The 14,047-nt window shown below is 42.5% G+C and overlaps 1 protein-coding gene across 6 annotated transcripts in view; it reads left to right on the top strand.

Moving 5' to 3' along the window:
* The window catches only part of Pcyt1b (phosphate cytidylyltransferase 1, choline, beta), a 103,234-nt gene extending 91,965 nt beyond the window's left edge, over positions 1 to 11,269 (top strand). For all 6 annotated transcript variants that reach the window (XM_010607159.3, XM_010607157.3, XM_010607160.2 and 3 more), the window contains exon 8: positions 7,546 to 11,269. In XM_010607159.3, coding sequence (XP_010605461.1) covers positions 7,546 to 7,758 — 213 coding nt within the window. In that variant the 3' untranslated portion in view covers positions 7,759 to 11,269. The remainder of the gene's footprint in view (positions 1 to 7,545) is intronic.
* Positions 11,270 to 14,047: the final 2,778 nt, after the last annotated feature.

Genomic DNA, 14,047 nt, shown 5'->3' with positions numbered 1-14,047 from the left:
AGCCATTCTCATCTTAGGCACTACTAATTTTTAAGATTTTTTTGATTTCAAGAAATGAGATATAAGCCGGTCGTGGTGGCTCAGGCCTGTAATCCCAGCACTTGGAAGGCTGAGGCAGGAGGATCGCTGTGAGTTCAAGACCAGCCTGGGCTACATAGTGAGTTCCGGGTCAGTCTCAACTACATAGTGAAATCCTTTCTAAAAAAAAAAAATGAGATATAAAATGCTTGGGAATTTTTAACAGTTGATTTTAAAAATTTTATCCTTAAATATATGCATGAGTAAAATATGAGTGAACATGAAAATCTTACTATGAAAGTAGCCAATTACAAGAGAGGTAGTCAGGCTCAGGGACTCACTTCCGGGTTGGGTAGCCTGTGGGAAGTTCCTTTTTTTTGTCTGGGCCTCAGGCACAGCATCTGTAGATGGGAAGAGTAAACTTAGCTGCCTCCTGTCGTTGTTGAGATGATTAAATTGGTTCACACTTGAAAGCCCTTAGCAGCGCCTGGCACCCAGACAAAAGCCAAATACATTCTGGCACCTGTGTAAGCGTTAGTTGGTGTTGTTGTTGATGGTAGTTATCAATTTGTCCAGAACTAAAACATCATCCCTTTTCTCTCCTCAAGTTAGATCTTGTCTACCAGAGATCCAAACCAACTCACACTAGAATTTTTTTCTTTTCTTTTTAGCAGATATGCCTGAACATACCTGAAACACTGAAACCGTTAAAGACATTTACTGCCTCACTAGTTGTTAAGTACTTCTTAAAAGGGAAAACTTTTTAGGAGGGAAATAGAAAATTACTTTGATATGGACAAGACTGTAAATGGGATTATTTTCTTGAGGAAAAATTTTATAAATGGAAACCTCTTAATATGGTAAAAGACTGAATTTAAATACCTTTTCTCTTTGAAAATAACGTGCCATGGTCTTCATTATTTGTTATATTTCTAAAGTGCTTTTCTTCCCAGGAAGCTCATTACAAACTGTCTCCTAACTGGATTTAATTCAGCTCCTTTGCAGAGGAACCACCCTTGAAAATGCACCAGAAACAGATCACAGAGACTGCAAATTGAGGCTCAGGGTTGCTTTGCATGGATAGCACATTTTCTGTAGTACAACACCACTGTTTATCATTAAGGATTCAAGTTCTTTCATCCTCTTAGGCAGAATATTCTCAGTTACGAGCTTGATTCAAACTAGAGTAGACAAGATGTAGATTTCTTAGAAAGTGGGCTTCTAATGGAAATACTGACAATCCATTAACAGCAGGAGGGCTAATGGCTGCCACTAAAAATATACTTAAAGATTACAGTAATAAAAACACATATTTTAAAGTGCCTCCTAGAAGTTTGAGGATTTTTTTTTAATGTTGCTGTTAATAATAGGCCACCCAGTCCTTTTGGCATTTGATTTTGTCTCATAAATGGGCCTAATCTAAGGTAATGCTGTTGTACTGACTGTTTTTTTTTTTTTCTGCTTGATTTCAAGGGGTTTGAATGTCTTTTGGTAGAATTATCAGTGCCCTTAATGGAAGGTAAATAATTGGTATATTCATAGATGTGTAGAATTTTAAATCTGGAAAGGATCATAGTGATCAGCAAGTCATCTCTATTATATCTGCTAGTGGAAACTTGAGACTATGAAAGGTAATGGGGTAGAGACGTGGAAGGGAAAATGAGTACTTAGGGGAACTGATAATATGCCTGAGGTATTAGTATTTTCTTACCTATATCATTATTGCAATGCCTGCCCTTGAACCTGATCTCCTTGCCCAGATTACTTATCAATCTTTCTTCCTGCCATACTACTGTTTTATGATGATTAAAGTAATACACAGTCATCCCTTAGTATCTGCAGGGGATTGGTTCCAGGACTTCCTTCATATACCAAAATCTGCAGATTCTCAAACCCCTTTTATCGAATGCTGTGGTATTTGCAATAACCTACCCAATCCTCACATATACTTTAAACCATCTCTGTATGACTTATAATACCTAATAAAATATAAGTGGTGTATACATAATTGTTATATTGTTATATTGTTTAGGTGAACATATTGTTTAAGTGAAAAATCTGCACGTGTTCTTCATAGACACACGTTTTGAGCTGCAGTTGGTTGAATCCAGGGATATGGGACTTGCAGATATGAAGGGTTGACTGTATTTATCACAGAATATTTAGAAGGCAAAGACTAAAAGGAAACAAAAAAAATCACCCACAATCCTGTCACCCAGATCTTTCTTCTATCTACATTGTATACATTCGTTCTACATCATTGAACTCATACAGCACATACTATTCTGAAATCATTTTGACTTTTCAATCATTCATGATTATTTTTGGTATTATTTCTGCTACTCTAGGTTTCTTCTGGTTCCAAATGAATTTTAGGAGTGTTTTCTCTAATTCTGTGAGGTATGCTAACTAATACTAATTTGAGATTGCATTAAATCTGTATAACAATTTTGGGAGTATGGCTATTTTCACTATGTTGATTCTTCCTACTCAAGAGCAGAGAATATCTTTCCATCTTCTGATATCCTCTTCAGTCTCCTTTTGCAGAGTACTGTAATTTTCTATGCATAGGTCCTTTATTTCCTTTGTTAGATTGATTCCTAAGTATTTCATTTTTTTCAATGTTATTGTAAAAGGTGTTATTTCCCTAATTTCTTTTTCAATGAGTTTGTTGTTTGTGTACAGGAGTGCTATTGATTTTTGAGTGTTGACTTTGTATCCAGCTACACTGCTGAATTTGGTTATTAAATCCAGAAGTTTTTTGGTGGTCTTTGGGGTTTTCTATGTAGAGAATCATGTCATCTGCAAATAATGATGATTTAATTTCTTCCTTTCCTATCTTTATTCCTTTTATTTCTTTTTCTTCTCTAGTTGCTCTGGCTAATATTTTATTAAATATTATTTAAGAACCTGATCTTTATCAACTGCTTAGTATGTTGCTTTAGAGTTATATAAGATTTTTCTAATCTATTTAGCATTTTGCAGTTTTGTCTGCCCTAACACTGCAAAGAATACTCATATATACAATAAAGATTCACTCACATCTCTCGTTATCTCCTTGGGCAAAAATAGCTTTTGCACCTATTGTCAAATTACCTCTCAGAATAGTTGCTTCTATGTTAGCCTCCTACCAGCAGTAACATGAATGTGTCCTTCTCCTGTGCCCACATCCACATTAGCCATCACAAATTGTAAAAAGCTTCATTAATCTGATGTATAAAAAGTATCCCATTTCAATCATTTGCATTTGTTTGATTACTAGTGATTGTTGAACACTTGTATAGTTCATTTATAAATTTCTTTTGTGCTGGGGATTTAGCTCAGTGGTTCCGGTGCCTGCCTTGCAAGCACAAGGACCTGAGTTCTATCCCCGGTACCAAAACAAAAATTCTTTTGTGACTTGCCTACACATACCATTTCCCTTTTTTTCATTAAGTTTTTTACTTTTTTATTTATAAGCTCTATTTATGTACCAGGATCTAGTATGTATGTATGTATTTTTGTGTTGCTCATGATGGAACCCAGGGCCTTGCACATGGCTGGACAAGTTCTCTATCACTGAGCTACACCCCCAGCTCCTGTAGTTAAATGTTGCAAAATTTTTCCCCTATTGTTTTTCACTTGCCTCATTTTATTTTATGATAGTTTTTCAAATGTAAGAGTTTTAAATTTTTATGTAGTCGAACCTCAATCTTTTCTTTCATGGTTTCTTTCTTTGCTTTTTATGGTCACACCCAAAGATATCTCTCAGACTCAAATCCGATCATACCTTTCCCTTGAAAAATCCTGGGGCTCTTGGGGAGATAATGCACCTCCTTATGGTGCTTCAGGCCTACTCTGCTGCCACCCTATAGGTGCTTGGGATTCTAGTCATGCCAAGCAACTTGTATTATTACTTTCTACTTGGCACCCTCTGCGTGTTCCCCCTCCATCAGGCCTACCCCCCATCTCTAGCCCCTCTTCTTGTGTGTTATTAAAGACTAGCTCAGATCTAGCTATGTCCTTTATCTTCAGCATCCCCTTTCCCCTTGTAAACCCCTGGTCCCCAGAAGGTCTCCCTAATGATTTATACAAGGAATAACTCAGATGGCAAGCAAAGACTAAAATGGCTTGCACAGGTTGAACATTCTTAATCCAAAAATTTGAAATATGAAATGCTCCCAAATATGAAACTTCTTAAGCATCAACATGGTGCCACACATGGAAAATTCCACACCTGAGCTCATGTGACAGGCCACAGGCCAAACACAGGTACAACAGAAATATGGCATAAAATTGCCTTGAGGCCACATATAGAAGGTATATAGGAAATGTTTTGTATTTAGACTTGGATTCCATACCCAAGATATCTCATTATATATATGCAAATATTCCAAAATCCTAAATAATCCAAAATCTGAAACACTTCTGGTTCTGGATAAAGGCTACTCAACCTGTAGGAAAATTGGCTTTCAGGGTTAGTTTAGGGTCAAGATTAGACTGATTGCAGGGGGCTGGAGATCAGCTCAGAGCAATCAAAAGATGCCAGGCAGCACAAGCAGAACACTCAGATGTCTGGGGACCAGAGCACTTGAAGAGCTGAGCAGCGGGCAAAGAGCAGGAGGCCTGGCAGACAGGAGCTCAGGGATGGGACTGGGTTTCCCATAAGACTTAAAGGGACAGCATCAGGGAGGGAGTCCGTTCTGAAAGCACCAGGCGAAAGTTATCTGAAACCCCAAACTGTAGAACAAAGACCCCCTGGCCTTCCCCCCATTCCCAGCAAATAGCATTGCCACTTTCTACTTTCATAGCCTGGAAACTAGAGTCACTTGGTTCCTTTTCCTTCTCCATGCCACATCCTATCTTTTGATGAGTCCTGTCAGCTCTACCCTTAAAATACAGCCAGACCATATATTGTAGGATTCCATTTTAATGATGTTCTGGAAAAGGCAAAATTGTAGGGACAGAAAACATCTATTCCTAGTAGCTGGGGTGAGGTGGCTACAAGGAGTTTTGAGGAAATTTGGGGGCTGACAAAACTCTCCTGATGTCTTGAGTATGATGGTGATCATACAATGTTATGCATTTTCCAAAACTCACAGAACTGTGCATGAAAAAGGGTGAGTTTATTATACCTCAAATACAAATATAGGAGGCTGGGGATTTAGCTCAGTGGTTCCACTGCCTGCCTCACAAGCACAAGGACATGAGTTCGATCCCCAGTACCCCCCACCAAAACAAAACAAAACAAATATAGGAGAAAATATACTGGAGTCCAGCCATTTCTCACCATGGTCACAGCCATCATAATTGGCGATGATGGCCAGGGGCCATCATAATCTTGGATTCTTATCACGATGGGATCTTCATTGGTCTTCCTGCTGCTGGCCTCACTTCGTTGTAGCCTATTCCTAGCAGAGCAGCCAGAGTGGTCCTCAGAAAACAAAAAGCAAGGCTGGGGGTGTAGTTCAGTGGCACAGGGCCTGCCTGGCAAGCATGAGGTCCTGACGTCAATCCCTTATACAAAAAAAAAAGAAAGGAGGAAGGAAGGAAGAGAAAGAAAAAGAAGAAGGAAAGGAAGGAAGGAAGGAAGGAAGGGGGAGGAAGGTCCTAGCAGAGCAGCCAGAGTGGTCCTCAGAAAACAAAAAGCAAGGCTGGGGGTGTAGTTCAGTGGCACAGGGCCTGCCTGGCAAGCATGAGGTCCTGACGTCAATCCCTTATACAAAAAAAAAAGAAAGGAGGAAGGAAGGGAGAGAAAGAAAAAGAAGAAGGAAAGGAAGGAAGGAAGGAAGGAAGGAAGGAAGGAAGGAAGGAAGGAAGGAAGGAAGGAAGGAAACAAAAAAGAAATTTTGTTACTCTTGTGCTCAGGACTCTCCAGAGGTTTCTCTCCTCCTCAGAGAAAGCCCTATGTGAAACAATTCCCTGTTATTTCTCTGGCCTAATCTCCCTCAATTTCCCCCATTCTTTCTTCCTCACTAATTCTTCCCTTCACTACCACGATGGCCTTCTTCCTCCCATTGACCATGCCTGAGTGGTTCTCCTCAGAGTGAAAATAGAGTTTCCATAATGGCTGCCGTGACCCTCAGTGGCACAGCCTTCTGCTGCTTCCCTGGTAATCTCCTAACTCCCTTCCTCATCCTACTCTCCATCCAACAGACACCACACCAACATCACAGCCTGCTTGTTCTTTCTGGCACTTTACGTGCTCCCCTCTTGTGCTCCTCTGCCTGGAATGTGCACCTCAGTAGTTGCCACTCATGGGGTTTGTATTCATTAGCTTTCCTGTTGCTAGGACAAACTACCCAACACCCATACTTAAAAAGAGGAGAGGTTTCTTCGGTTTCAGAAGTATCAATCCATGGTTGGCTGATTGGAAGGCAGGAATGCCGTGGCAAAAGGGCATAATGCAGCAAAGCTGCTTAATTGATGATGGCTGGGAAGCAGCACAGGGGGTGAGCACCCCAAAAGGCATGTGCCCAGTGATCACCTCCAACTGGGCCCCACCTCCTAACAGCACATTCAGCTACAAATGTCAGTTTATTAACCCACCAAAGAGTATGGCATCCTCATGATTCAGTCACCTCTCTAGGAGTCTCTTAATCCACTCAAGTTAACAATTAAGCTTAACCATTACAAGGTCCCTCTCTTGTCTCTTTCTGACCTTCGTTCACATATCATTTTTTCAGTGAGGCCTTCCATTAGCACCCCATTTGTAGCTGCAGCCCCTCTGACCCAACCTCATCTGGCTATCTTCTCTCATCTTACAGATCATAGCTCCATCTGACACACTGCATATTTTATTTTACGATTTCTCCTCAAATTCATGAAGACAAGTTTTTGTTTTATTTTACCCCTCCAGTACCTAGGACATTACCATTTGCCTGTCAAATAATAGCTAGTAAAATTGTGCATGTGGAAGAAAAGAAGGGAAGAAGGAAAGAATCCAAAGAACCAGTCTTATGTGTTGACATCTCAGTGCCCCAGAATTTCACACTCAGTTCCTTGGCACTCATAGACTTTGTGTTAGTCAGCTTTCCGTCACTGTGACAAAATATCTGATATGAATGACTTAAAAAGAGCAAAGGTATTTTGGCTCACACTTTCAGTCCATAGTCACTTGGCCCTGTTGCTTTGGGCCTGTGGTGAAACCCAGCATCCTGGTGGTGAGTTCGTGATGGAGCAAAGTTGCTCACATCCTGGTATCTAGGAAGTGAAAAGAGAAAGACAGAGGAAGGGGCAGGGACCTAATATCCCCTTCAAGGGTGTGCCCCTACAACCCAGTTTCCTTCCTCTAGGCCCAGCTAATAATGTTTCCATCACCTCCTATAGTGCCATCAGCTGGGGACCAAGCTTTTAACACATTAACTTTGGGGGGAACATTTAAGATCCAAACCATACTGGTCTTCAAAGTCATGGAATGTAGTAAAAGTCTATGTTTGTGGGTTCGGGTGTTTTGAGGTAGTGGCTTTCCTCCCTGCCTTTCCTTTTATTTCTTTGCCACCCAAGATTGCTATGTTAACACAGATTTTCTCTCAAATTTCTCTCTAGAAACAGATGTTCCAGGAGAGGAGTAGCCGGATGCTACAGGCCTTATCCCCGAAGCAGAGTCCTGTGAGCAGCCCAACCAGGAGCCGGTCCCCTTCCCGCTCCCCATCACCCACCTTCTCATGGCTGCCAAGCAAAACCTCACCCCCATCCTCGCCCAAAGCTGCCTCAGCCTCCATCAGCAGCATGAGTGAGGGGGATGAGGATGAGAAGTAAAGGTGGCTGTCAGGCAAGAGCCACACCACGCAGGATGGGGAGGGGGGGTTCTGGGGATGCCTGGGTGGTGTCTGAAGGGGAAGAGTCACAGGAGTTGCTGCTCAGCGGGGAGACCCTGAGCTCTGCTAAGGGAAGGTCTTAGGACCAGTTCTCCCCTCATTCTCCACACAGCCCAGCATGGACTGAGCATGGAGGTTTCCAAATGGACAAACTATACAATCTTCTTAGCATCATTTAGAACCACTCTACTTTAACCTTGCTAAGAAAAGGTGCAGAGCACCTCAGAGGGTCTTGCACTGAGTGAGGTGACTTCTGCTTTGGTCTGTACACCCTTCCCCATCAAGTAAACCACTTGTGAACGCGGCTGTTCCCTCAACCCGCTATTTCTGGCTCTAAAAGAGCCCTGCACGTTGCCTCCTACCACCCAACCTCTGCCAGAATCAATTCATTTCCAAAAGAGGTGGCAAAATACTTCTACAATAATTGTTATAAGACAAATTCCACTCTTCTCCATCCAGCCACTAAGACTTGATGGTGCAACTCAACAATTCATTGCAATTGCAAGACCATGGCCCAGAGACAAAGCCTGGCTTTGGTCCAGTTGTAAAAGGTGATCTAGTGTGAACCTTAACTTCCATTCAAAGAACAGTTGTGTTAAGGAGAACTCCATAAGGCTTACTGTGGTCCAGCTGTACTTTCTCATCATTGGTTTGACTTCATTGTTTTCCAGAAATTACCTTAACCGATGGTAACTGCAACAAGGAAAAGCATCCTGTATGAAAAAAAGGAGCTGCTTTGGCATTGACTCCAAATTTGGCAGATAAGAAATGTCTCCTGAAGCTTCTGTTTAGAGGATACTATTATGGAATGGGCTTTCCCATTTCTGACCAGTTAACAATTTCATAGACTTCAAGTAACAGTTTGATGTACCAAACACATAGTATACTGATAGGGGTGCTACCTGCACGTATCTGTTCTATGTATGCTCCAAATATGCTACCCCAGGGTGTATATCATATGCAATATGAATATGTGGTGATAACATTTTCCATTATACTCCTCTCCTGCTGAATACCCGGCTGAAATTCTTGATCTAAAGAACCATTTGGTTCCCTTGTGACTTGGGCAGTTTTATCAAAAGCCCCATGTCAGCTTCCCATAGAAATGTTTTGTCCCAGCCAGGAAATTACTGTTGTTCCCATGGCCTCCCATATTTTTGGGTGAAGAAAGGCTCTGAAAAGTTTTGCCGAGAGCTGTGGGCTTAGTTCTTTGAACGGTTTAGGTAATGCTGTAGTTAGCTCTGGCACCTAGGTTTTCTAAACAGGATGAAGACTTTTAGAGTCCTCCTGAGCTGTCTGAAGTTACTGCTCCCTAATCATATGTTGGAAATGAGCAAGTAAAGTCACGGTTTAGAACCCAACTCTTGCGCAGATGCAAATATTGCCTGGTCATCCTGGTAAAGTCAGACAGAGCTGGGACCTGATTGAGCAGAGGCCTCAACTACCAACTTGTGGGCAGATCTCAGCACCTCTTGTAACAAAAGAACCCCTTTTCAGAGGCCTTGGGAATCAGCTTTCTGGGGGCAACCATTGAAGGAAGGTGGTATGTCTTTCCCTTTTATGTTTGGGTTGAACTACCTCCCTACCCACCTGGAGACAAGGGGTGTTTATTAGAAAGCAAAATTATGAGGCTAAACTGGCTTGGGACCCCCTTGTTCCTGGTACTTTCTCCAGAATTCTGAAAAGCACTTGTAAAGGACAGAGGGCTAGCAGGAAGATGGCCGGCGAGAAAGAAAATTCCTTTTTCAGTTAAGGTCCTCCATTTTCACAACATTTTACAGAAAGGCAAGGGCTGCATTCTTCCATACTGCCTTCCACTGAGCACCAAGGACAAACAGGGCATGTGTACTGGCTACATCAGTCATTTGATGCCTGTAGCAGTGAGAGAACACAGTGACAAGCCTGGCAAGGGAAAGTGGTAAGAACAAGGGAAGAGAAAAGGAGAGAAGAGGCTCCTGGAGAGAGGGAAGGAGGATAAAAAAATCTGCTCTATTAAGCCATTTCAAGACCTCAATCTGTAGGTGAAACTTTCTTGGGGAAGCCATTTAGTGCTCTCATTTCACAGCCCGGGGAAGATCGATCCCCTTTGACCAGAGTCCTGCTCTAAACTCTGGGATTGATGTATCAGGCTCACTATAAATTTGCAGACCATGCACACCATTCTGACAAGTGCCATGTATGTGACTCATCAGACAGTGCCACCATAACTGCCAATTGTGGGAAATAATCAATGCCTGGGTTACTCCAGAATGGGCCAAAATAACCCTTTAGTGGGTTCTAAATCTCTTCTCCCTAACCTGCAGTAAAACTTTTCCACCTTCTTGAGGACACACTTCTCTTGAGAAGGAACAGGGAGGATTCTGTAACCCAGCCTTTGATACTTCTTGGACATGTTTCAGTCTTTCCCAGCCCCTGCTGCCTATGGTCCTTGCATCCAGGAGGAGTTGGGCAAGCTTGGGCTTTGGGCTATCCAGTCAATGTTGTGGCCAAGAGCAAGTTAAGAAATAAGAAATAGGGACTGTGTGTTACAATCTTGGAGAGGTAAGCAGAAGTGACAGAAAGCAAGGGAAGAGACGCCTTTTGCTTTAGAAATAGGAGGCCTCAGAGTAAGGAGGGCTAGTGGGTAGCACCTTAGGATCGTGGAGGAGGCAGGAAAACAGGGCAAAATGGGGGGATAAGCGTATGTTTGTTTTCTACTCCCTTTCAAGGGTTAACTTAGGCCCTAGCAGGTGAAGGAGAAGAGTTGCATTATAGTACACACTTCCAAGATGAGTTGATTTCCATACAACAGGTACAGTCCTTGCCTCTCCTTTCAGCTCTTCCACAGCCTCCTGACGGGGACCCTGGAATTAAGTGTTCACTTCCTCCTCCAAGCTAAGCAACCGAGGGTAGGATTGTAACACATAGTCACATTGAATAGCCTGTTTCTGGCAAGCTCCTGGGTGCCAGGTCCTTACAAAGACAAAGGCAAGGCAGCCCCACAAGGAGCAAGACACAGACATCGTGGAAGAGCCACTGCTGTGGGGTTTCAGTCTTGCTCTGTGTCTTAGGCTACTAGATGCTGATTTCGTCCTTTGAGGGAGGGATAGGAAGAGCGCAGATTTATTTCCTCTCCATCTTCAGAACTTATTTTAGCACCCAGCCATACCCCAGGGAGAGACGTGATGTGACGTCACTGGCTCGGCTGAATCAGATGAGCCCCTGTCTAGCAGAGATGCGCTGGTGTCCAGGCATCCAATCCACACTAGTCCAGGCCATCTGAATTTTAAAAAAGAAACAGCTCATGAGACATATATGCAACTTCTCTTCCTCTTGTGACTCCTCTCTAGTTTCTCCGTGTGTGCGTGTGTGTGTGTGTGTGTGTGTGTGTGTGTGTGTTTGTGTGTGTCACTGCAATGTGTCCGGGGACAAAGCCATAAGAAAAGCATACATACTTAAGACTGCTGTACATAGAAGACAAGAAGACGACTCGTCTGGGTTGAAGCGCGATCCTTATGCCCAAGCATTTGATTTGCTCTGGTGCTGAATAATGTGAACTACTGAAATCAGCCTCTCTTCTGGTACACCCCGCCCCCCGCTCTCAAATGGAACACAGCATTCCTGACTCGTTTATAAATAAAGGGATGCAGAATTGCACTTTTGTTTGTTGTGCTTCTCTAAGTGTGCTGTTGTGTGTTTCTGTTTAAGAGCTCTAGCTCAGTGTGAAAAATGCAGGCACTGGAGCAGCTCTCCTGCGGCTGGCTCTGCCCAGCTGTGGCCCCAGTGCTCCCAAGGATTTGCCTCGGCACTGTGTGGAAAAGGGCTATGTCCTGAAGTTGACAAATGACCCACATCTTGATTTAATGGAGGGGTGTGTGGGCATAGTTCAGTGGTAGAGCACTTGCCTAGCATGAGAGAGAGGGAGAGTGAGACACAGACAGAGACAGAGAGACAAAAAGAGAGACAGAGATGCTGGGTTTGATCTCCAGCATCATTCAAAGAAAAGAGAGAAACAGATCCACCTGGATGGGCCATCACATGCTGAACCCAGTCAGGAATCTGAAGTGTAGGTCCCACCACTTGCTTTGTGACCTTGGCTAGGGCACTTTCTTTCTATGGCCTCAATACCTGCTTTTGTAAAAATGAGTGGGTTGGAGGAAACGGTTTTTGAGGTCTGCTTCTCCCAGCTACCGTGCTGTCACAGAGTGACCAGGGGAATGTGCTTACTTCTCACTGAGTGGGAAGCTGAGAGGGAGTTGTCCGCCAGTCCCCCAGGGCTTGCCACTTACAGAATGCTTTTCAAGTGCACCTGGACTTTGGGAAGTGTGCATTTCAACCACTTTTTCCTCTTGGGGAGAAAGCTCCTTTCATCAGCTGGAGGTAGAGGTTCTAAATCAGGATTGCAAATGGCAATGCAGAAGGCAGACGTTATGTTCTCAGAATTGTGTCCACACCCTCCCCTCACCAAATTTAGGAGGCTTCCATCCATGCGGAGAGGTTTAGCTCTTTGAAATGACTACAATTGTAACATTAGTATGGGCTCTAGAGTAAAGGAAGCCATGGATATAATCAGTAATGGGATAAATTTTGAAACAGAGCACCTATTATTTGCATTATTTGGCTTTGCCATGTAAAGCAAACACATTCTTGACAAGTTATACTGAACACAACAGTTACTGGTTTCTTCTTGACTTCTGTGATACTGTGAACACATTCCCAAGGGAAAAACAGTAAGGTCTAAGGTGTAGTAAAACTCATATTTGAGGACCTTGATATCTGACCCAGAGAGAATTAGCCTTTGTTAATAAACTGAACTCCTGGGGGAAGAGGGATCCTATCAAATATGTTCCCTCCACCCCACACAATCCTCTTGTGTTGGAGTTCTCATTGGCTATTGGAGTTGAATGTTTAAGAGACTTCTCCAAGTATTCAGCAGGAGCTATTAGATAAGAAGACTCCTGCTGGGCAGGCATGATGGCATACACATCTGTAGTCCCTGCTACTCAGGAGGATGAGACAAGAGGCCAACCTGTGCAACTCAGTGAAACCCTGTCTCAAAGAAAATGATATAAAAAGGCTGGGGATTTAGCTTAGTGCTCCCTGGGCTCAATCCCTAGTACCACAAAACAAAAACAAACACAAAACCACCCAAGACTCCCATAGAGATTCTTTTTAAGACAGTGTGATAATTTATACATATCCAAATATATCCGGTGATCAAATCCTTTAAGAAACCACCAAACAAAAACAATAAATAACCAATAAAATCTGAAAACATTATTAAAAGTACAAATATCTGTTGATGCCAATTAAGGCATGCTAGGTCTTTCTGAACTGCCATAACTTACATTCTAGAAAGGACGCTGTTAGCAAATTTCAGCTGCAGTTGACCAAATGTGGGAAACTTGAGGAATGTTCAGTTATGTTGACTTGTACTACAAAGTCACTCAAATCAGAGTGTTGATAAAGAGAATAGATAAGACTAAAATATTTGCTATATAACCTTTCATTTAAAAAATGAATGAATCCATAAAGTGTATGGAGTACTTTACCCTTTCCACAGGAAGATTTCCAAATTACTATACTTGCAAATAACCCTGTTACCCTAAAATTTCCAAGGCTAAAGAAAGCCTGTTATTATCTGCCATGTATGTGGCAGGTCATGACTCATGACACAGTTTGAGAAGGTAACTAGTCTTTCTTGTTTGGTAGTCATTTTCCACTGGACAGATGTTGGCAAGATGCCATTATTAGCCTAATCACAAATCCACATTAGCACAACTGAGTCATTGATTCCTTTTCCATTTGTTTTTATATTTGGCACCCACAGATGAAGGGATGAATGGGTAGAAGAAGGTGAAGATGCATATGTTTCCTATTGCTGTAACAAATTGTGAAAACTTTAGTCACTTAAGACACCACAACTTTATTACTTTACAGTCCTGGAGGTCAGAAGTCTACAATGGGTCTTAATGGGCTACAATTAAGCAGGTGACAGCAATTCCTGTCTGGTGGCTCTAGGGTTGGGGGGACTTTATGATCTTCCTTTACTTTGGCTCATAGCCCCCTAAGATCTTCAAATCCAGCGAAGGTCAGGCCAGTCTTTCTTTTTATTGAGTTTATTGGTACAATCTAGGTATACAATAGTTACATTCATTATTGGGATCTTGTACCTTTACATGACAGGTCTTGGTTCTCATTTTTTCCCCTTGTCCCTGCCCTCCCTTCACCCCCTCCTCCCCTCCCCATTT

This window comes from Fukomys damarensis, unplaced genomic scaffold (genome assembly GCF_012274545.1).
Source record: "Fukomys damarensis isolate Sample0158 unplaced genomic scaffold, DMR_v1.0_HiC HiC_scaffold_39, whole genome shotgun sequence".
NCBI classification, from domain to species: Eukaryota; Metazoa; Chordata; class Mammalia; order Rodentia; family Bathyergidae; genus Fukomys; species Fukomys damarensis.
The sequence above is the reverse complement of the archived record's forward strand: the minus strand, read 5'-3'. Positions and strand labels throughout refer to the sequence as shown.